This window comes from Melanostigma gelatinosum (assembly GCF_949748355.1).
Source record: "Melanostigma gelatinosum genome assembly, chromosome: 13".
In the NCBI taxonomy this organism is placed as follows: Eukaryota; Metazoa; Chordata; class Actinopteri; order Perciformes; family Zoarcidae; genus Melanostigma; species Melanostigma gelatinosum.
In genome coordinates, this window is record NC_136646.1 from 2,436,249 (window position 1) to 2,458,748 (window position 22,500).

The window sequence follows — 22,500 nt, forward strand, 5'->3', positions numbered from 1 at the left end:
GGAGAAGCGGTGCGACGGAAGAAATAGAAGAAGTTGAATAAAGATTCGAAGAACAATAGTTGGAATGCTTAACAGCATTCCAACAATGAGTGAGAGAGAGAGAGAGAAGATTCCAACAATAATGAAACTGCATTAAAAACTGAAAATGCGTCAAAGCACCGTTTGCTGCTCGGTGATGCTCACTGGTCTGAGCCAGACACTTGGTGTCTCATCTTGGATACAAGTTCACCAATGTCTGGGGTCAGGCTCTGAGTTGAGGAAATCCTCAGGATTGAGTGAAGGTGCTCATCAGTGAGACGAGTCCTGTGTGAACTTTTGTTTATCTTCATCAAAGAGAACAGTTGTTCACACAAGTATGTGCTGCCAAACATAGAGAGCGTTTGAGCAGCCTGGGAGCGCAGCTGGGGCATTGTGTCGGGGATGAAACGTGGAAACTGCAGCGCCCACAGACTCATATTTTGCCTTCAGTGTGTCATTAGATTGGCGCTCAATCAGCTCCATTTGGAGGTTTGATGGTGCGTTTTCCACGTCAGCTGCAAATGGATTCCTGAGCAGTTCAAACCTGCTTTTTTGGGTTTGAAAATTGGCAAATCGCCGTGTGAAGTCAGCACCAAGTATGCCGAGTTTTTCAGCAAACTGTAGTTGGGAAGGCAGCGACCTGCTCTTTCATTGTTTGGCAGTGCGGAAAATGCCTCAAGTTTTCCTGCAGCATCTGCGTCTCCCACCGGCGCTGCTTGGTTTTAAAGGCCCTCACTGTAGCGTGCATGTCAGTGATGACACGGCCCCGCCCCTGAAGCTGCAGGTTGAGCGCATTCAGGTGGCTCGTGATGTCACACAGAAACATTTTATTTCGGAGCTCTGTTGTGCCTTTCCCTTTGCTTTCCATGAACTCACAGATCTCCTCACGCAACTGGGAACATCTTTCCAGCACCTTTCCCTGGCTTAGCCATCGCACCTCTGTGTGATAGGGCAAGTCATGTAGTTCTGCCATGCATTGAGTGTAATCCCAAAAACTCTTCTGTTACGCACAGGCTTGAGTCCACTCCACGGATGAAAATTGACAGCTGGGCAGTATCAGAAGTGTCTGTGCTCTCATCCGCAGCAAGGGAGTATGCGATGAAATCTTTTCCCTTTCCCACAAGCTGTTGCTGGAGATTGGCAGCAAGGTGACGTACACGGTCAGCAGCGGTGTTTCGGCTTAGGCTCACATTTAAAAATGCTTGCCTTTTTTCTGGGCACATGGCACATGGCGTCGCAAACTTTAATCATGCAGTTTTTGACAAATTCCCCCTCGGTAAAGGGCCGGGCTGATTTTGCAACCTCTGCTGCCACAATTGAACTGGCCTTAACAGCAGCCTCGCTTTGTGATTTGGCTTTAGTGAACATAGCCTGCTGTGACACCAGACTTGTTTTTAACTCCTCTACCTTCTGTAGCCTTTGTGTCGTGTCCAGATGCTTGTATCTGTCTTGGTGCTTCGTTTCATAGTGTCTTCTTATGTTGTATTCTTTCATTACAGCCACACTGTCTCCGCACAGAAGACACACAGCTTTGCCTTTTACATCCGCGAGGGGCGAGGGATAGTTGAAACTTGACGCAAGTGGTATGTAATACAGACTGTGAGGCGCGCGTTCGCGGGCCCACGATTGACGTGCCGACACACGGGCAGTGCATTTGTAGTATTATGGTGGTGCGTGCGATATACCGGCGGACCAGCTCTAATAGTAACTAGATTTTATCATGCGGGCCAAAGATAATTCATTCACGGGCCGGATGTGGCCCGCGGGCCTTGAGTTTGACACATGTGACAGAGCCTTTTAATGAGTGTTACTGGGACAACCAGGCATGGATGTATTGCTGATGGACAAAATATACATAGTTCCTGGGTGATGGAGAATTGTTGTAGTACCGTATGTGTGTCTGTGCAGGAGGAGATCACCAGAGGAAAGGATGCGGAGGAGAAGGAGGGCGGCCTACTGTTCGCCCACTGGATCTGCCAGCCCTACGTCAGACCAGAGTGAGTCACCATCTTTTGTTGTTTTTGCTCTATATGATCTTTTCACTTTCATACAGTTATCATACAGCCGTTGACTCGACGTCGAGTGAGCTGCAGTCTCACTGTGGGCAGAAAAAAAAAAAAAGTGAAGAATCGTGAGCATCTTACTGGCTGTTCCATACAGGCCAAAGGAGCCAGTCGCCAACGGCAACAGACAGGGCCCAGAGGTGAAGAAGGCGGTGTGTCAAAAGAGGGCGCTGGAGGACTCGGACACGACGGCCGAAACGCTCTCCAAAAACAAGCAGAAGAAGAGATCCCGAAACCCCCACAAGAACTTCTGTCCCGAGCACAAGCGTGAGTCTGACCCGTCGCGTTCCCCTTGACTGCCTAGTTCCTCTTTGAAACAAGTAGAATGCTTAAAAACAGTGTCCCTCTTCTCTCCCCCCACAGCTAAGTACATCAAGTGTGAGCAGTGTGGGAACCCAAAGGTCAGTGTGTGTTCGTATCGAAGACGTTGTGATCTCTGCGTGACATTCTGTGCGTGTTGCCTTCGGCTTTGTACAGCTTAACCCAGTGGTTCTCAAACTGTGGGGCGCGGTGGTATTACAGGTGGGGCGCAGGGGGAAATGCAGAATTTTTGTATTTAAAAGTTATTTTTTTTACATTTTATTTTTTAAAGTACAGTACTTTCCGGACTATAGAGCGCACCGGCATATAGGCCGCACCAGCTGATTTTTAAAAGAAAAAAGAATTTGTACAGAGATAAGCCGCACTGGTCTATAAGCCGCAGGTGTCTAATTTTAACATTACGGCCAATGGGGAAATGCTAACCGCGTTTAGCATTAGCGAATATATAATATATCTTTGTACATCTTTTCATGCAGACATACTTGCATTACAGACGAAGGTCTCTCAAGGCTACCAAACGAAAAACAATGAGGCAATAACTGTTGTTGCTCATAGCTCTGAATAGCTGTTGTGCTAGCAGCAACTGGCCAAGCCAGTTAGCCGTAAATGCTATTCAGAGCTATGAGCAGAGAAGATCAGCTTTTTCTCAAGTCTGACAGTGGATCCTAACAGCGCGGAACAGTGTGAAAGAATCCATCATCACCAACGGGTTCTGAAAGGCTGGGATACTATGAGATTAAGGGGACAGCGCAATGAGGAGGACAACACAAGCTCAACGGCGGATTTGCCCCGGTTCATGATGTGGTGTGTTCAAGGACCCAAATGCAGACTCGTTATTTTTTTTATTTTTTTTTTTTTACAGTTCTACAAAACTTGTTCTACAAAACATTTATTTCTCTCACTCAAAAACACGCACACAAAAAAACTCTTGAACAAGTTTTGTAGAACAAGTTTTGTAGAACTGGGAAAAAAAACTGAAAAACAAAAATGGAAAAAACGAGTCTGCATTTGGGTCCTTGAACACACCATCATTCCAACTATTGTTATCCTGTTTCTTTATTCAACTTCTATTTCTTCCGTCGCACCTCTTCTTCTCCTTCATATTTTAAGCTACAGAAACCGTTGAACTATTAAAATGTCCAGCTCTTTCACCAGAGGGGTGCTATGACTTTTCATATTTCTAACCTTTAAACCTTTTGAATTATTAAGCTTTTTATTTTCAATGGGATCTCTATGGAGAATATTTTCAAATGGCTTCAGGCACACAGGTGTTCGCGATTGAGCCAATTAGTGATGTTGATAAACACACAGACTCAGACACACGCGCACATACACTCCTCTCCCTCTCTCTCTATGTGTCTCTCTCTCATACAGTCATTCAGGTCTTAGGGATCTTCAGAGGTCTTTCCACCCCCCCCTCACACACACCCACCCACCCACCCCATTTTAAAATAAAAGCCGCACACACATGATTTGTTGCAGCTGTTACGTGTTGCATCTCGGCCAATCAGACATGAGTATTCTGATAAGTTCCTGATTCGAGTGACATTTACACACACCGCGACACAAGAGGGAGAGACGAGGAAAGACATGGCAGAGCAGGACAACAGTCATGTAAGCTGTAAAAGATAAAACATTGGACAATCTCCAAATGAGAAAGTTTGCCAGAGATATCAGAGTCTCTCTCTCGGGCTCTCTCTCACAAATTCTTTCTTCTCTCTCTCTCACAAATTCTTTCTTCTCTCTCTCTCTTGCTCACAAATTCTTTCTTCTCTCTCACAAATTCTTTCTTCTCTCTCTCTCTCACAAATTCTTTCTTCTCTCTCGCTCACAAATTCTTTCTTCTCTCTGACAAATTCTTTCTTCTCTCTCGCTCACAAATTCTTTCTTCTCTCGCTCACAAATTCTTTCTTCTCTCTCTCTCTCACTAATTCTTTCTTCTCTCTCTCTCTCCCTGTCTGTCTCTCTTTCATACAGTCATTCAGGTCTTAGAGACTTTTAGAGGACCCCCCCCACGCACACCCCATTTCAAAATAAAAGCCCCAAAGAGTGAATTCTAATTGAAATGCTTGTGATGAAGCCAGGCATTTAATAACCTCTGTTTATGTGTCAGACATTATGATTATGTCTCCTCTCCCCCACCCAGCACCACCCTTTCAAAATAAAAGCCCCATGGATTAACTGTATTTTACCATAAATTTTACCATAAATAGTATCACTACCACTACTGCTATTACTACCACTACTACTATTACTTATACTACAACTGCTACTACTGCTATTCATGCTACTACCAGTACTAATACTACTACAGCTATTAGTACGACTGCTACTAGTACTACTACTACTGCTACTTCAAAAACTGACTTTACCATTACTACGACTACTTATTATACTACTACCACTGTTCTATAAAATACTACGACCACTACTACAGCTATTACTATGACTACTGATACTACTACTTCTACTACTACTGCTACTACAAATATCACTCCTGCTACAACTAGTACTTATTCAAATGCTACTAATACTGATACTGCTAATAATACTTCTCCTACAACTACAACTTCTACTACTACTACAACAAATATCACCACCGCTAGAATTCTTTTAAGCTACAGAAACCGTTCGAAGATCAAAATGTTCAGCTCTTTCAGGAGAAGGGTGATAACTTCATATTTGTAATCTTTCAACTTTTTGAATTACTAAGCTTTTTGCAATTTAAAAAAAATTGGATATCTATTTTCAGCAATGTTTTTGAGATTCATTTCAGCTTTCAGCATTCCAACGCATTTTCAGCAGGAAATGCATTTTCTAGTTTGCTAGTTTGTTCTAACAAAGTGATTTCACATTTTACTTGTTTACTTGTTTTCTGATGGAGCGATCTGGTTTACTTAAAAGTGATTGCAATTTTCTTTATTCTATTATTTGAAAAAGCACAGATGGATGAGTCACAAAACCATTTTGTTACAATTTTGTTGGGGCGGTGGGGCATGAACATTTTTCTTCCTCCAAAGTGGGGCGCGACAGAAAAAGTTTGAGAATCACTGGCTTAACCAAAGAATCAGGAGGACATTTCCAGAGTGTTGGTTTGATCTCCAGCAGCTAATGTGGTTTATTTTGCTCCGCAGGGAAACAAATGTGTCTTCAACCTGTGTCGAGGCTGCTGTAAGAAGAAGGCATTCAGGGAGGTGGCCGACTGCCCAAGTCAGTACATGCACAGAGAACACTGTCTGAAAATATTACATGAGTGCGAATCACAATTATATCTGATTAGTTTAGCTTGTTTCTCAAAGTCAAGGATGCGTCCTTTGTAGGTCGGGTCCTTCCATGATGTAGCGTCCTTGAAATTCAGCGGATGACGGATCCTTCCTTGACTTTGAGAAACACCCAGAGAGTCGCTGGAACCTTTGGTCAATGGGATGCATACATTTTGAACTGCTGATTGGTGACGCACATCGTAAAAATGAATGTTGAGATTTAAGGTCTAACGAAGGTCTCTCTCATACCTGTATTTTGGTTTGTTTGGTCCAGACCGTTGATCGTATATAAAGATGCATGACGCGTCTCTACTTCCTCACACTGTACAAATATGACAATGCTGGCTAACTTGTGAAAATGTTGCTAAGCTAACTAGCGTTGACAGTATAAAAATATCTTTGTGTAAAGTTGGGCATTTTAGCGTATGGGGGTCTACGGGGAACTGCACCTTTTGGCACTTCTCTGCACCGGAAGAGACGTCCGTAAATCAGGGGATGATTTCTTGACAATATGAATGAGAACTGATGATTTCAACTGAATTTTATACTCTGAAGTCAACGTTCATAGGAATGAACAGGGCCCCGCCTCAGACGCTGTCTTCAGTTTTCTTTCTGTATTCATCGAGCTGTCATGTCGTCCATCTTTATTTACAGTCTGTGGTCCAGACCAGTGCAAAAACAAAAGATGTATTTAGCTTTGTTCAATAGAAATAATCCAACCTCCGTTTGACAGGCCACGGGTTGAGGTTCAAAACCAGGTCAGAGAAACAGAAAGCTGAGGAGGACGGGACGAAGGAGGGATGTGCGACAGAGATGGAGAGAAGCAGCAGCTCTGCTCAGCCCCCCTCAGATCCAAGTACAGAGCTGCAGGTGCAGTCCGAGACACAGCTCCCACTATGAGCGGGACTAAGGCCGTCTCTACATGCACAAACCACACTCCTGTTAATACAGCACTCCGCTGTCACATGTCAAAGAGTCCCACCTGGGTGAGCCTAAGCCGTTTTCAGGTCATTTCTCTGACCGTTCATTTGAAACATTTTGAACAGCTGCTAAGCAACCTCGGAATGGAAGAGACTCTGATGGACACTGATCAGCAGACCAAAACCATAAAGTAACTAACTTTTTTTTTTATGTGATCAGCGTGGGATTTTTTTCTCGTTTTTTCCTGATGAGACAGTTTGGAAGACTTTCTCAACTCATTCTGGCATCTTTTATTTTTAAGACAAAGATTTTTCGAGGCGTTCCAACATCATTAAGCCACATTTGTTACTGAGGTGAAGTAAAGTTTGCCTGCAGTGCATTGACGTATATGTGCCTTTTAGATGAGAAGTACCGCTGCCTATCCAGAGATGAATTTGAAAAAGTGGAGAGATCAAGGTGGTGACTACACGGTCTATTTAAAGGTGACTAGCTTACTTGCTAACAAGATATTTTCTTTGCTTTAATGGAGGATAGCTGTTCTATTGTGATTCTAGCCTTTGTGCTAAGCTAGCCTCTCATCACTTAAAGCACCCTGAAAACTAGAAGTGTTTCTCTGACTTTTTGTTTTGAATACACAAATGTCACAAAGTTGGTGAGAAAATCATCTTTAGGTATTATTAACTAAACTCTGATACTCAGCCAATCTGCTTCATCAGGACAAGTGCGGTGTGATTTAATGTTGATAATCCTGATTGGTGCACGGATGTTGGTGACATCACGGTTTGTCAGTTTAGACCCGCCTTCGTTAAACCAGCGAAAGAGGCGCAGATGAAAACAGGAAGGAACTATTTTCAGAGCCTTTAAAACTGCAGTTGCTAACCTTTATTAAAATCACTTTTTTTCATAGTTGCTCAAACTGTCACGATATCCTGACAGTATTACAGGAGACCATCTGAAAAAAAAAAAATATGTTCCACTGATTTCTATTTTTTTAGTACTCCTAATGGATTCCACCAGGCCGGAAGGGAAACAACCAATCGGAGGTGAGGAGTCTTTAGAGCAGCTGTCAATCACAGCTCGTGCAGCCCTTAGACGCCAATCAAACTGTCAAAATTTGGCAGCGCTGATCAAACATGAATTTGAGTTTACATACAGGGCTAGGATTTGTTAATGCTAGCGGTTAGCACTAGCTAAGTGCATGCGTGCGATTCACAGGTTTATTGAAAAGGTAATAAATACTCCTCACAAATACCAAAGATACTCTATCACAAAATGACGTGGTTGGTGGCCGTGTTTCAACAGAGCAGCCTTTGCAATTGTTTGATCAGATTTCACGAGCAGTGATTGCTAGCTGCATTAGCGGCTCCTCTGTTCTGATTGGCTGATTTTCTTCAGGCCCAGTGGAATCTTGCATATGCCATTAGGAGAACTAAAAGGAGGCAGAGGAACCTATATTTTATCACAGATCATCTGTCTCATGAAGTGTGTTGGTTTGGGTTTAACTCTTGTCTAAAATCGGGATGAAATGCAGTGAGAATTCACCTCACATGGGTTTCATCAAAAATAATTCTCAGTCGTGACACTATAATTAATGCTTTAATGCAAAGATGAAGAAATCAGAGTGCATGTTAATTGTAATAAAGGGACAATGGGGACAGAGTACAACTCAGGGGAGAAGCGATAAAAGAGTAAAGCGGGTCTTCAGCTTCTTGGAAGTTCACATCTCAGTCCTCGCCGTTTTTGATGTAGTCATTGATGTAGCTCACAAACTTGGACACTTGGGTGTAGACGCCAGGGTGGCCTAGGAGACCACAATCGCTGTAACTCATGATGCCCACCTGCACGTAGTCACTGCCTGCAAGACACACCAGCGGGCCGCCATAGTCCCCCTTTGGAAGCACAAAGAATAACACACATTGTGTAAGTGTTTCCACTTTGCATTGTTCTTTCCTTATTTGAACTTGTTGAGTTGACGCAGAGCAGATACATGTGGTCGTTTTGGAGGAAATTGTCAGTAGTTGGGACATTTTGGAGACATTTTAATCATTTTCAGTGGTTGTAGGAACTACTGGGATAGGAGAGTAACTAAACCCCAGAGTTTTTGCTGAAGCGCTCATACCCTGGAAATCTGAAATATACCTCAAGAACGTGAAAAAACTTTGGCTTGGAGGGCGAGCCAGGGTGTGAAATTATGCCAACAGCACATTACACATACAGCACATACATATTATGTATGCATTATTAGATTGTGATTACTGATTCATCAATGCATGAGTATCATTTTACTGTTGGTTGTGGTGGAGCTTCTTTTAACTAGTAAGTAATAGTGCCGTCTTCCCAACCTTTAGGGCTCAAAACCCCTTCACACAGTTGAATATTTCAACTGACTTTAATAGTAGAACTCACTTTGCAGGCGTCCTCTCCCGCCACGTCCCCTGCACACAGCATGTCAGCAGTCAGCTCAGGTTTCTTGGCCTTACAATCGCTGTGAGGGATGATGGAAATCTTCAGCTGCTGAAGGGTTTCTGGACTCGGCAGTGGCGCTGCATAGATACACACAAACAAACGCACACAGTGAGAATAAGTGTGGAGCAGGAGGCGACCGAAGTAAGGCCGGCATTTACGGCTGGATGTATTCCTGTTGAAGGAATTGAATGAACCAAGATCATCCTGTTGGTTAACTGAGCCTTGAGAGAAGAGAGCATACCATGTTATGTTTACAACACATTTAAAAAAAAAAATATGAGTCTATATATATATATATATATATATACATACATATATACATACATATATATACATACATATATATATATTACGAGCTATTTTGCCATAAAGGTGCTGCACAGTGTTTTCATACATTTGATTAGGTTTTTATTAGGATGGTCGTTAACTACTAAAATTGTCGCAGAACTTATAGGAGAGTGAGGGATATAACTATAATCTTAATATTAATAATACAAATACTTTATTTAAATAGTTATTATGAAGCTCAGTCTGTGCCCCTAAAGCTAAATAACGCGTCAAGTGTTTTTTTTATCGGTCTTGTATTAACGTTTTTTTATAGAACTTATAATGGTGCAATTATTTAAGGAATTAGCATGACCGATATTTTGTTCAACATTTTGTACACCCTGCAGTACTCCAAGGTACCCCTCGGCTAAGTAGTACTCCCATTTTGAGAAACTGGTACGCCAGAATTTAAAACAACTTTTTAGAGGAAGAATCCTATCGGACACACATTCTTATTCAAAGCAGAATCTATATTTATGTCTTGTAGGGGAAGAAGATGATTTATTTGGACAAAAACAAAAAAAAAAGGTCAAAACTATCTGAGGACTTCAGGAAGTAGTCACGACCATCAAACCGCAACTTGCTGCTCATACGCATAATGCTTTGTGCCGTTGTGTTTATGAGCAGTTGTTGATGACCAGAGATGTCTCCTTGAAAGAACATTTAAATTAAAAAAAGTTCAACTCATGAGCTCAGTATTTCTAAATCCTGTTTGGAAGCCCATTTGTGTCACACTGATGTGTGGTCTGAGTGTTATATTTATAGATATATATATTTATTTATATATATATATGTTGTATGTGTGATATATGATATGTGTGATATGCAGGGTCACACACACGAAGCCATCCATTAATCTACAATTCATTGGTGTGTTAGTATTCATTGGTCCTCATACAGTGTGTCCACATTATATGCTGCTTCATGTGCAGAACTCACTATCTCTCTTAATCTCCCCCCAGCCGGTGATCCAACACTGGGACGATGAATCGAAGGGGGCGTCAGTGCTGGGCAGACTCACTGCCTTGACGTTGTTTGACATTGTCACCGGGTTCTTCAGCCGTACCATAGCGAGGTCGTTCACGTAGCGACCGCTGCTCAGGGCCCGGTACTTTGGGTGGTTCATGAAATACTCCACGCCCATGTAATCTTCAGACGGCTTTAGCAGTTCGTGTGAGCCCACCCAAATCATTGATCTATACGGGTCAGGGTTCGGATATCTGCCAACACAAACACACATTTATGGCTCCCCCCCTCTTATTACCGGTAAAAACACAGTATTCTAACATGCGGGTCGGTTCGGGGACATAAACATTGCCTGGTTTTGCCTCATATTATTAACAGGCTAGAGTGATGAGGTGTTGCGCTGTAATGTGGATCCTGCAATTCATTTCAGATCAAGGGTGGAACTTATTTTGTTTATTTTCAGAATCTACACATTCCCTAGAAGATATCAACATGGTTACAAGCCCTTTTATTATGTTTTTTATTATATTTTACATAATATTCTAACGTTCAAAGATTTATTTATAGATTAAACAATTATATATTGTCATGAATTGTATTAAAATGTCCAAATTGATAATGAGTAGATTTGAGTAAATGAATTGAAATGTAGTGGTCTTGATACACCGAGGTGTCTGTAACGTGCTCACCACTACAGAAGATGTTGAAGGATACAGCATGAGTGTATTATGAGCGTAGCAACTCATAATGTAATAAATGCTCATAATCTTGATCATAATCAGCACATCATTTAAAAAACACATGAGCACATAATGTAATATCAGGTTTGCGTGTAATATAATACATAATAATATAATAATGTATAATACATTAAGAGAAATTGATTACATCATAAACTAAGCAAAAACATTTTTTTAAATAATGTAATAAATTCAGCTCATAGTGTAATTATATATATATATATATATATATATGCATATATATATATATATATGCATATATGTGTGTGTATATATATATATATATATACATATATGCATATATATATATATATATATATATATATATATATATATATATATATATGCATATATGTATATATATATATATGCATATATGTGTGTATATATATATATATATATGCATATATGTGTGTGTGTATATATATATATATGCATATATGTGTGTATATATATATATATATGCATATATGTGGGTATATATATATATATATGCATATATGTGGGTATATATATAATTTAGGGGTGTAACGGTTCACAAAATTCACGGTTGGGTTGGGTACGATACAGTGGAGCCACGGTTCGGTACGTTTCGGTACAGTAGAAAACTATAAATGCAGAGAAATGTACTTGATTTTAAAATATATTTATTCATTACAACTAACATCATGAAGTTATTCTTTGACTTTGAACAATGATGGAACTATACCTGAGTGACCCATCTTCTGATGTGTCTTCTTAGCAACACATAAGCATAAAAAACTAAAACTGCTGCTTAATGTTATGTAGTATTGTTACTTACATCTTGCTTCCATCTTGTATTGTTACTTACATCTTGCAAAAGAGATTTTTAATCTCAATGGGACTACCTGGTTAAATAAAGGTTTAAAAAAAAAAATGTTTTTATTCAAACGTATTGTTCGGTTCGTCATGCGTACCGAACCGTGAGCCTCGTACCGAACGGTTCAATACGAATACGCGTATTGTTACACCCCTAATATATATATATATATATATATACATATATGCATATATGTGTACATATAAAGTTCCTTCCTCCTGAAACCATAGAAACACTTCTAGTTTTTCCATGACAAGTGGAAAAAAATGTTTTAAACCGAGAATGCTAATATTCTAACATAAAGACTGACATTAACTGAGTTTGACTTTACAGTATCGTTGGGTATTATTGTATTCTGGTTGTTTGGGTCGAGTTCTGGGTCATAACATTCTGTTGTAGTACAGGTCAGTGGCCTCGCCTTCTGTGTGAAGCAGCTTTTTGGGGTTGAGATGGATGAGGGCATGGATTGTGTACATGCTACATGGGGAAACTATTGGGTAGCACTTTCTATGACGCCTGTGTGTATAATGCTTTATAAACATACTTGTAATGTGTTATAATCTACTTATAGGACTGTTATAAGCGCTCATAGATATTCATAATGCTTAATAACTATAATCATGATGCACTATAAAGCAACTTATATTGACTTATACGGTCAAGTAGTTTAATATTGTCATGTATTATAGTTCCTATTGTTATAATACATTATAATCTTCAAGTAGTTTATAATGTATTGTCATGTATTATAGTTCCTATTGTTATAATACATTATAATCTTCTTTTATAATGGATTATAATATGATTATATATTACTCTAAGTGGTCATTGTTGTCTGTAAGTAAAGTACGCAATGTTTTGTGTTGTTCTTGAATAGATTTAATGTTATTTTTCCACTTTACTAAAAGCAAACAGTGACCCTTATAATAATAATAGTAACTTATAATAACATATATATAATACTGCAACTATGGGAATTATAACCCAACATGATCCTTGCAAAAACAATTGTGTTTCTGGTTGTAAAATCTTGTCGAACACGTTACAAAATAAACATTGGCTTAAGAGTAAATATGCCTTTGGAAACCTGTATTTAATACAATGTTAGAAGGGTTCCCATACTACAAAAAAGAAAAAAGGAGATGCCTTTTTTTAAATCGCAAAGTAACACACTATGCCTGAACAATTTCTTTGCTTAGTTTAAAGTGTCAAAATGTTTTCATTAGAACACAAAACTGTTATTACCTTATGCGCTCATGGGTTTCTTACATTATGTGCTGATAATTACATTATGAGCTTTTATTACATTTCAATGTTTACATATGCACAGTTATTTCATTACGAGTTGCTACAAAGCTCACGTGCAAAAATCGACACACACACTTACGTCTCCAAGCAGCTTGCAGCAGTCAGCACCCACTTAGGGGAGACGATGGTGCCGCCGCAGCGCCACGTCTTGACACCATTACCGGTAGATATGTTCAGGTGGGCCATCCACGGCCAGCCGTTCTTCTGAGCATCCTGCCCCCCGATGATGGAGCTCCTCACCTCGGCCCCAAGGAAACCTAAAAAAAACAATAATGAAACCACGAAACCATGTAAATCACGTAACGTGAGAGTTAACGTAAAGAACATGTGCGACACGGTCCAGTCAATTGGTTTCACACTATTCCACTGATCTACAGATATTTCACCAAGATATGCTGCAATGCGCCAGCCAAGACAGATGTGTATTTATTTGAAAAATTCAAATATTATCTCTGGTTAAAGTGAGTTTTGGGAAATAGGCTTATTTGCTTTCTTGCTTAGACTTAGATGAGAAGATTGATCTATCACTCTCATATCTGTGCAGTAAATATACATCTACAATCAGCACCCAGTTAGCGTAGCTTAGCACGATAACATAAAACAGCCTGGTTCGGTCAGAGGGTAACAAAATCCACCATCCCACTAATTATTATTATTATTATTATTATTTAATTCCTCCAAAAAAACGGAAGAGTAAAAGTGAGTTTTACGGGGGTTATGTAACAGACTTCTTCTTGGCACTGAGAAGTAATCGTGTTTCCTCCGTGAGATTGCCAGGCAACCTTGTTTTTACAACGTGTTGCTTTTTACGGATCCGTCAACTCAATATGGATTACACAAACGAGATCTAACGCATAATTAATAGGCAGGTTTAAACTATTAGCTTATGATTATGTCATATGTTTAAGCCAATGTTTTCAGAAACAAAGACGGGAAGTTAAGCCTTCGACTGTTAATTCCCGACAAGACAAAACACGATGTGTTTAAGGAGATCTTCATTTTCAAATGTGAATTTGCAATAAAACTCCAAACGACAGATGCTCTCTGTGAGTTCATGTTTTAAATGGACAGAGCCAGGCTAACGCACACTTTCTATGCCTCGTCTTACTCCCCAACCTCCACTAATTGAGTGAATCACCACAGAATGATATTCTCATGTTAGTCTTTCTCACCTCCAGTGTTGTGGATCAGTACCAGCACAGCAAGAAGTGCACCGAAGGCCATGGCTGCCGATGGAGTGAAGCTGTGTCTCTGCAGGCTGCAGCTTTATCAAATTCTTATCAGCACTATCAGCCAACCCTTTCATCTCGGACCACATGTGGAAAAGTACTTTTACTCAAGTACTGTGAAGTAAGATACCGATAGTTTGCTTGAGTATTTCCACTTAAGGCTCTGTATTTTTGCCCCACCTCATTTCAGCGAGATATATTATACTTTTAACTTAAAATGCATCTCAGAGATTTATAAATTGATACGGTTGAGTAAGCAGTGAACAGTTTGGATGCTTTTGATGCATTAATGCTTAGTTCAATGCAAAGTATATTAATGTAAAGTATGATGTATGAACATAGCCAAGTACTGTATGTATTGCCCATCTGTCCTGACCCTAATGATGATACAAGAATATCATTATCATTGTATTCATATTCATATTTTGTCTACCTGCTGCTCAGACTATTTTTCTTAATTCAGTCCTTTAGGTTGTTGCGTAACACTTTATTTGAACCTCCCAATTGAACATTTATGAGCAGCGTACAAACACTCAATGTGCTAGAATGTAGTTGAAATATATAAATATAAATATGGGGACATTTGAAAGTTCTGATTTATTTTGTGAAATACATTTTCACTGTTAATTAAAAATATATATATCAACAATTACAACTCATACAAAGCACGTGAAGCGTCCATGAGGGTCCATACATGATGAAAACTTGATAATTCAGGATAATATCTGTATGATAACACTCATGAATGAATCCTCACCGTGTTATAAAGCATTCATTAACTGTCAAATGATTCATTCACAAGCAGGTTTTAATATAAATTCAAGTCATAATTTCATCATTACATATAAGTGCTGCCTTAAAAGCCACAAATAATTAATAAATAAAAACTTATTTTAAAGTAATGTCTTTTTGATATTATAAAATACTGTAACGTGCTAATAAACGTGAAATTAACCAGCTAAATGTGTATCCTAAATAGCATCACCGAGTGGGAACGTTTGAGGGTGGGTTTTGTTTCAGTGGGAACTTATTTTTATGAAACACCGCGTTTTGGTGCGACGTACGACATTACAATTTAGTTAAAGATGTCAGCTACTTCTGTACAGTCTGGCTGGAGCGTAGAAAACACAGTGGTGAATCTACCGCGGGAGCTGGTTGACTCTACGATGTATTTTAAGTAGTTTTAGCTGTTAGCCCGGTACCAACGATAGCCCGGTACCAACGTTAGCCCGGTACCAACGTTAGCCCGGTACCAACGTTAGCCCGGTACCAACGTTAGCCCGGTACCAACGTTAGCCCGGTACCAACGTTAGCCCGGTAACGGGGCCGTAACTTAGTTCGGTTCGTTGTCTCGTGCGCTGTTGTGTAAACATGGAGCAGACGGCCAGCGTCAACGCAGAGCCCGTTCAACGCCCTGACACTAACGGTGGGTCAGCAGTTCGTTTCCCTCGACTGATAAATATCAAACTACATTATACTTGTTGTGAGGGTCGCTAAAGGTGCTGTTTATCTGTTGGTTGTAGGTACTTGCACACAATGGCGCAACCGGAGTGGATTTTGGTGAGTCCTATTTGTTTTAAATAAGCTTAAACTGTTTTTAAGAACCACGGTGGAAAAAACACCGAAGTTTATTGAGACAAACACTGTTAAACTGATGCCGCCATTGTTTTTTATGCTGAACGTGTTGTACAATGTGACAAATGTAAACAAGGATTAACTAGATCTAAATTAAACGAGTTAGCTAAACGTTTAAGTACCAATGAAGCCCACAGCTTCCTGTTAGCATTAGTAACGTTACATCCACACGTTCACATTCAAGCAAAAGGAAGCTTTCTATTTGATGTGAAGAAATGAAAGGCTATTTCAGATCATTGTTGACTTGAAATATACGACAACATGAGGAGGAAATAAATGCTGTTTTGTTTATTATTTACAAATGTTTTTTGCAATCTGGTAAAAGTCTAGTTCATGCTGATTGTAGCAAAAGGTACCAATTCACATTCCGCTTAAGTAAGGCAAGGCAAGTTTATTTGTATAGCACATTTCAACAACAAGGTAATTCAAAGTGCTTCACATAAAACCATTAAAAGCATCAAAACATACGGCAAAAGAAAAGGAGATTTAAAAACAATTAAGAACATTCATTAAAACATTAAAAAACTGTGTAAGAAATAAAATGCAGTAGTAAAATGCAGAAATGCAGGAAATTGATTAACATATTAATTGCATGTGGTTCAATTAAAGGCAGCAGCAAACAGAAAAGTCTTCAATCTTGATTTAAATGAGCTGAGGGTCTCAGCAGACCTGCAGCTTTCTGGGACTTTGCTCCAGATATGTGGAGCAGAAAAACTGAACGCTGCTTCTCCATGTTTAGTTCTGACTCTGGGAACAGAAAGTAGACCGGTCCCAGACGACCTGAGGGGTCGGGATGGTTCATAAGGTAGCAGCAGATCAGAGATGTATTTTGGTCCCAAACCATTCAGTGCTTTGTAAACCAACAGTAGGATTTTAAAGTCAATTCTTTGTTGGACAGGAAGCCAGTGCAAAGACATCAGAACTGGAGTGATGTGATCCACCCTCCTGGTCTTAGTGAGGACTCGAGCTGCAGCGTTCTGAATCAGCTGCAGCTTTCTGACGGACTTTTTACAGAGACCTGTAAACACACCGTTACAGTAGTCCAGTCTGCTGAAGATAAATGCGTGGACAAGTTTTTCCAAATCCTGTTGAGACATAAGTCCTCTAATCCTTGATATATTCTTCAGGTGATAGTAGGCTGATTTTGTAATTGTCTTGATGAGGCTGTTCAGGTTGAGGTCTGAATCCATAACTACACCTAGATTTCTGGCTTGGTTTGTGGGTTTTAACATCAGTGATTGAAGCTGAGCGGTGATTTTCAATTGTTCGTCCTTGGTACCAAAAACAATTACTTCTGTTTTATCTTTGTTTAATTGAAGAAAATTCTGGCACATCCAGTTGTTGATTTGTTCAATGCAGTTACCCAGCCCTTGTATGGGATTATAGTCCCCTGGTGACATAGTTATGTAGATTTGTGTGTCGTCTGCATTATGATAACACACTTTGTTGTTTTCCATAATCTGAGCTAGTGGAAGCATGTAGATGTTGAACAGAGGCCCCAGTATTGAACCTTGGGGAACACCACATGTCATTTTAGTCAGCTCTGATGTGTAATCAGCTACAGACACAAAGTATTCTCGGCCCTTCAAGTAGGATTCAAACCAGTTAAGTGCTGTGCCAGAGAGTCCCACCCAGATGTTTAGTCTTTCTAGGAGTATGGCATGGTCGACCGTGTCGAATGCAGCACTGAGATCTAGTAACACTAAGACTGAACTTCTGCCATTGTCTATGTTTAAGTGGATGTCGTTGAAAACCTTAACAAGAGCAGTTTCAGTGCTGTGGTGCTGTTGAAAGCCTGACTGGAAAACATCAAAGCAGTTATTTATGGCCAAGAAGTTGGTCAGCTGTTGGAAAACCGCTTTTTCAATTATTTTACTTAAAAATGGGAGGTTTGATATTGGCCTATACTTTTTCATTGTTGCGGAGTCTAAACTCGCTTTCTTTAGGAGTGGTTTAATAACTGCAGTTTTTAGGGCTTTGTGGGAAGACACCTGAGAGAAGGGATGTGTTTACAATTTGTAAAAGATCAGTGGTCATGCAGTTTGAAATATTTTTGAAAAAGTGTGTTGGTAGAATATCCAAGCAGCAGGAGGATGACTTCAGATGTTGTATAATGTCTTCTAGGCTTCTACGGTCGATTGAATGAAATTGTGTCATGATATTTGAATGGATGTTATTCAGAGATCGGGACAACACATATCCTGTGGTTGGTGTGGAGGCACTGACTGCTTGTCTAATTTTCTGAATTTTATCAGTAAAAAAGGAGGCAAATTGATTGCATGCCCAAGTGGATTGGAGCTCAGCAGCTACCGACACTGGAGGGTTTGTTAGCCTGTCGACTGTAGCAAATAAGGCCCGTGTATTGTTCTTGTTTTTGGTTATGATGTCAGAGAAGAATGACTGCCTTTCATTTCTAAGTTCCAAATTATAATTGCGAAGTCTCTCTTTATAGATGTCACAGTGAACCTGGAGATTCGTTTTTCGCCACCTGCGCTCAGCTTTCCGACACTCTCGTTTCTCTATTCTGACCAGCGTAGCATTTCTCCAAGGAGATCTTTGCTTACCCGAGACAACCTTCACTTTAGTGGGTGCAATGGCATCAACAATATTTTTAACTTTAAAATTGAAGCCATCTACAAGCTCATTGACTGAGAGGCAAGAGAGGGCTGGTGTGGAGGAGAACTTCTGAATAAATAGTTCACTGGTGTTTTCAGAGATGTAACGCTTTGTCACAACCTTGGTTTGGACATTTGTGTGCAAGGAGATTGCACTCTCAAAGAAAACACAGAAATGATCAGAGAGTGCAACATCAGTCACAGCAACCTTGGAAATGTTTACACCTTTGGTGATGATTAGGTCCAGAGTGTACCCCTGTTGTGGGTGGGTCCTGTCACATGCTGAGTCAGATCACAGTTATCAAGGACACCACATAGTTCTATAGACTCTCTGTCCTGGGGATTATCAACATGGATATTAAAGTCACCAACAATAACAACACAGTCAAAATCAATACAGATTACAGACAGCAGTTCAGTAAACTCATCAAAGAAGGTTGCACAGTATTTAGGTGGTCTGTAAATGTTTAGGAATAAACCTTGAGTGGAATTCAGAGCCACATATTCAAAAGAAACAAAATGACCAAAGGACATCTGCTTGCATTGAATAGAATCATTAAATAAAACAGCAACTCCACCTCCTTTCTTATGTGCTCTTGTTTCACTCATGAAACTGAAGTTGGGAGGTGTTGATTCAATGAGAACAGCTGCACTGTTATCTTGATTTAACCAAGTTTCAGTTAAAAACAAAATGAGTGTACCTTTCTAAATCAATATTAGAGCAGGGTATCATATTCCAATGAGTGAGTAAAACAGTCCATTGTCAAATGTTGACATTGAAGTCTAAGCCTTGCGTGCATGTACATTTGTAATTTAGTTGTCAAATCTGAATTACTTTTCTATGTAGGAAAACATCTTGTAAAGACAACATTAATCACTGATGCATTAAGAGGTTTGGCGTGTACTATTGACTTCTTTCTCACAGAGAAACTCACAGGCTTAGTTATTGATGCGTGTTAATATGCTGCTGACCCTGAATTTTCTCACCTGCTCTTCTGATTACTCCCCCCAGGCTCCTTGGATTGTGCAACAACTTTGCGTATGTGGTCATGCTGAGCGCCGCCCACGACATCCTCCAAAAACAAGAGTCCCAAAACGGCACGTTACCTGTAAGAAGGCCCATTTGTATTTATATTTTGTCTCTTGCAGCGACCCTTGTATGGCTTGAAGCTATAATATAAGAAAAGACTTAACGCGAGAAGAAAGTTATTCACTTTTTTACCTTTTTTTCTTTCCCTATATGTATATATAGACTTCAGCCACATCGGCCGTGGAATTCCAAGGTGGAAACAGTAGCAACAGTAGCCGCTATGACTGCAATCCTGTCTCCACTGCGGTAAATGGATACTCACTACACAACGGGGAATAACCTTCACCAGTCTGTATGTTGACAGGGAATTATTAGCTTCTCACAAAAGAGATGTTTGCTGTATTTTGGCAACATTTTCCCAGCCGTCATTTAGCAGTGGAGAGACTGTCCTTTAGCTAAACCCCGGAACTACTTTCTCTCACTTCAAAGGAGCGCTATTTAGTCGTGTTGTTCAGGTCCATTTTAGTGCAACGTATTTGAATTCTACATATTGTGTTTTAATATGCTACTGGTTGAAACCCGGATCTTGCACTTGAATGGTGATGTATAAATTCAAATGTTTATAAGTCGATACTGTATTTTGCCACCATAACAGTCCCTCTGCAGCACTCTTACCTAACCATAACAATAGTTAGCATGCTAGCAATTAGCATAAAGAAATTGAAAGGGTAACGGTTATCATGAGCGGCCATTTTAAAACAGTTAAGTCCGGCCAAAAGTCAAAATAATGTGGACCAAGCCGGGCGGTTCATGTGGGGCTGTGTATGTTCTGTAACTGTAGCATTACAGCATGGTGGAATTGACAAGCTAGCCAGCAGCTACATGAGTGAAGCTACTTCATGCTTCACCCACAAGCCGGTGTCACTGGATTGTAATGCTACCTCGGTTGAGGAAAATGAGCCGACGACAACTGCAACGAGTTCTAGCCAATCACAGAAGCATTAGACGTGACTGGCCGTGTCTCAGGCCCTCCCCCAGCACCGCCATTGTTGATGGTTAGTTCATGTTCTTTGAATTTCCAGGGTAGAGGTGCTTTAGACAAGACTCTGGGGATTAGTTCCTCTTTAAATCCGCTCTTTTCTGTCGCGAGCAAAAACTAAGACGAGTAAACGGGTACTGAAAGTAAAATGACAAACTAGAAATGAAAGTACCGGAATGGAAAGTCTCTTCGGCTGCCAGTATGGCAGAATGCCACGGTGTTATGAGGCTAAATGACCCAGTGAAGCGTGAACACAGAAAGTAAGGGATTGTACTACAACATAAATGTTATTTTCCCCTCAGCATTTCTTAATTTGTGTTTGACATATAAACACTGATGCTTTCAAAGAGGACCTTTTGGTCTGAGTGACGGCTCCGATGCTTCTCTCCTCAGGCTGTGCTGTTAGCTGACATCCTCCCAACACTCGCCATCAAGTTGTCTGCTCCTTTTCTGATCCACAAACTGCCTTATGGGTAAGGAAATAGGTCTCACTGGTTCATGAGAAAATCAAGAACATTCCATATTTGACACATCCAACAGTCGTCCCATCATTTAGTGTTACACAGAAACATTTCGTTTTAATGTGGTGGTCACTTTTAGTGTCTCGTCTTACTTTTTGTTACAGTCAATTTTTAAATAGTCGCCAAATGAAGACCCATTTGGAACATAGGGGAGAAAAATGCTCCCCTGGTCGATGTAAATTCTTCTTCCATGTTTACCTGTTGTCTTTACCTGTTGGGGCATTTACACATTTTGGGGGCACTCTTAATTAAGAAATAGTAAATAGTGCATAACAATTGTGTTTTTAATGTGAAATGAGCCAGGATCAAAGTGCATACAGTAATCACCGCCTTGTGCCAAAACTGAGCAAAAACAAGCACACTATTATCTTATTCTATGCAATCATCCACACCTGTGACAGAAACTGCTGAGGCTTTTATTTAGATCTTAATCGCCATGATTGGTCAGTAGAATAAAAACATATGTTCTAAATCCGGGACACTTCAAGAACAGCACTGAGCACCGTATGGTCCAACTTTCACATTGTTTCCTGTTTTTTGATGACTTTAAAAGGGACGATTAGAAATGGAGCAAGATTTACAAGATTTACTAATAAAGATCGCCATGAAACTTCCCAAGTTGTTTACTTACATGAAGACAAATCATTTTTTGTATGACAAGCTTTCTGAAAATGTATGATAATATGTGCTAATTTGCATCCGTCTCCAGAAGATAAATGTGAACATTGCATGAAGCCAGGTTCTTGTTTCATGTAGTAGGCAAATTAGAGTGAAAGGATTTTACTGAGGGGATTTTGGATATCTCTTAGTATCGCTCCATAAATCAGAGAATACTGTCAGCAGTAATAAAAAAACAACAACATGTCTTTAGGAATTGAATATTGTATAAATAAGGTTATGAATGATAAATGAACTCTGTAAAAACCTTCTGCATATAGAGAGGAATGAAAGTGTAAAGTTTGGTGTATGTAAGAGCTGCTGAAGAGATTTATTGGTCTGAGTCTGAGAAAAAACTAATTTAGAGAAAACGTCCTTTTAAAAGAGATGTTTAGTAAAATGACAGACATGTTGAAGACACTACAGGTGAGAAGGCTAAAAAAACATAACTAATAGAGATCACCAAGAAACATCCCCAGTTCATTGCTTACATTAAGACAATTAGTTATTGTATTACAAGTCTTCTGAAATGTCATGTTT

General features: G+C 39.9%; 3 protein-coding genes across 4 annotated transcripts in view; 2 read left to right on the plus strand and 1 right to left on the minus strand.

Annotated features, from left to right (window-relative positions):
- Nucleotides 1-7,167, plus strand: part of dus1l (dihydrouridine synthase 1-like) — a 17,955-nt gene extending 10,788 nt beyond the window's left edge. The window contains exons 10-14 of one of the 2 annotated variants that reach the window (XR_013772541.1): nt 1,927-2,015; nt 2,179-2,348; nt 2,445-2,482; nt 5,537-5,612; nt 6,399-6,424. Coding sequence is in view for 1 of the 2 variants with exons in the window: in XM_079282606.1 (XP_079138732.1) it covers nt 1,927-2,015; nt 2,179-2,348; nt 2,445-2,482; nt 5,537-5,612; nt 6,399-6,565 (540 nt within the window). In the remaining variant the exon portion in view is untranslated. Of the gene's footprint in view, nt 1-1,926; nt 2,016-2,178; nt 2,349-2,444; nt 2,483-5,536; nt 5,613-6,398 lie in introns of both variants that reach the window. The other variant, XM_079282606.1, reaches the window with a different exon arrangement.
- An 822-nt stretch (nt 7,168-7,989) lies between these two features.
- On the minus strand, nt 7,990-14,461 carry LOC306786594 (tryptase-2-like). The gene is made up of 5 exons (XM_079281409.1): nt 14,407-14,461; nt 13,314-13,491; nt 10,319-10,599; nt 8,993-9,129; nt 7,990-8,475 (listed from the first exon to the last, which is right to left on the minus strand). Exons 1-5 carry the CDS (start codon nt 14,456-14,458, stop codon nt 8,311-8,313), a joined length of 813 nt encoding a protein of 270 aa, XP_079137535.1. The 5' UTR covers nt 14,459-14,461; the 3' UTR covers nt 7,990-8,310.
- Nucleotides 14,462-15,529: 1,068 nt separating this feature from the next.
- Nucleotides 15,530-22,500, plus strand: part of cln3 (CLN3 lysosomal/endosomal transmembrane protein, battenin) — a 36,165-nt gene continuing 29,194 nt past the window's right edge. The window contains exons 1-5 of the mRNA XM_079281443.1: nt 15,530-15,889; nt 15,987-16,023; nt 19,726-19,822; nt 19,966-20,049; nt 21,176-21,255. Coding sequence (XP_079137569.1) covers nt 15,835-15,889; nt 15,987-16,023; nt 19,726-19,822; nt 19,966-20,049; nt 21,176-21,255 — 353 coding nt within the window. The 5' untranslated portion in view covers nt 15,530-15,834. The remainder of the gene's footprint in view (nt 15,890-15,986; nt 16,024-19,725; nt 19,823-19,965; nt 20,050-21,175; nt 21,256-22,500) is intronic.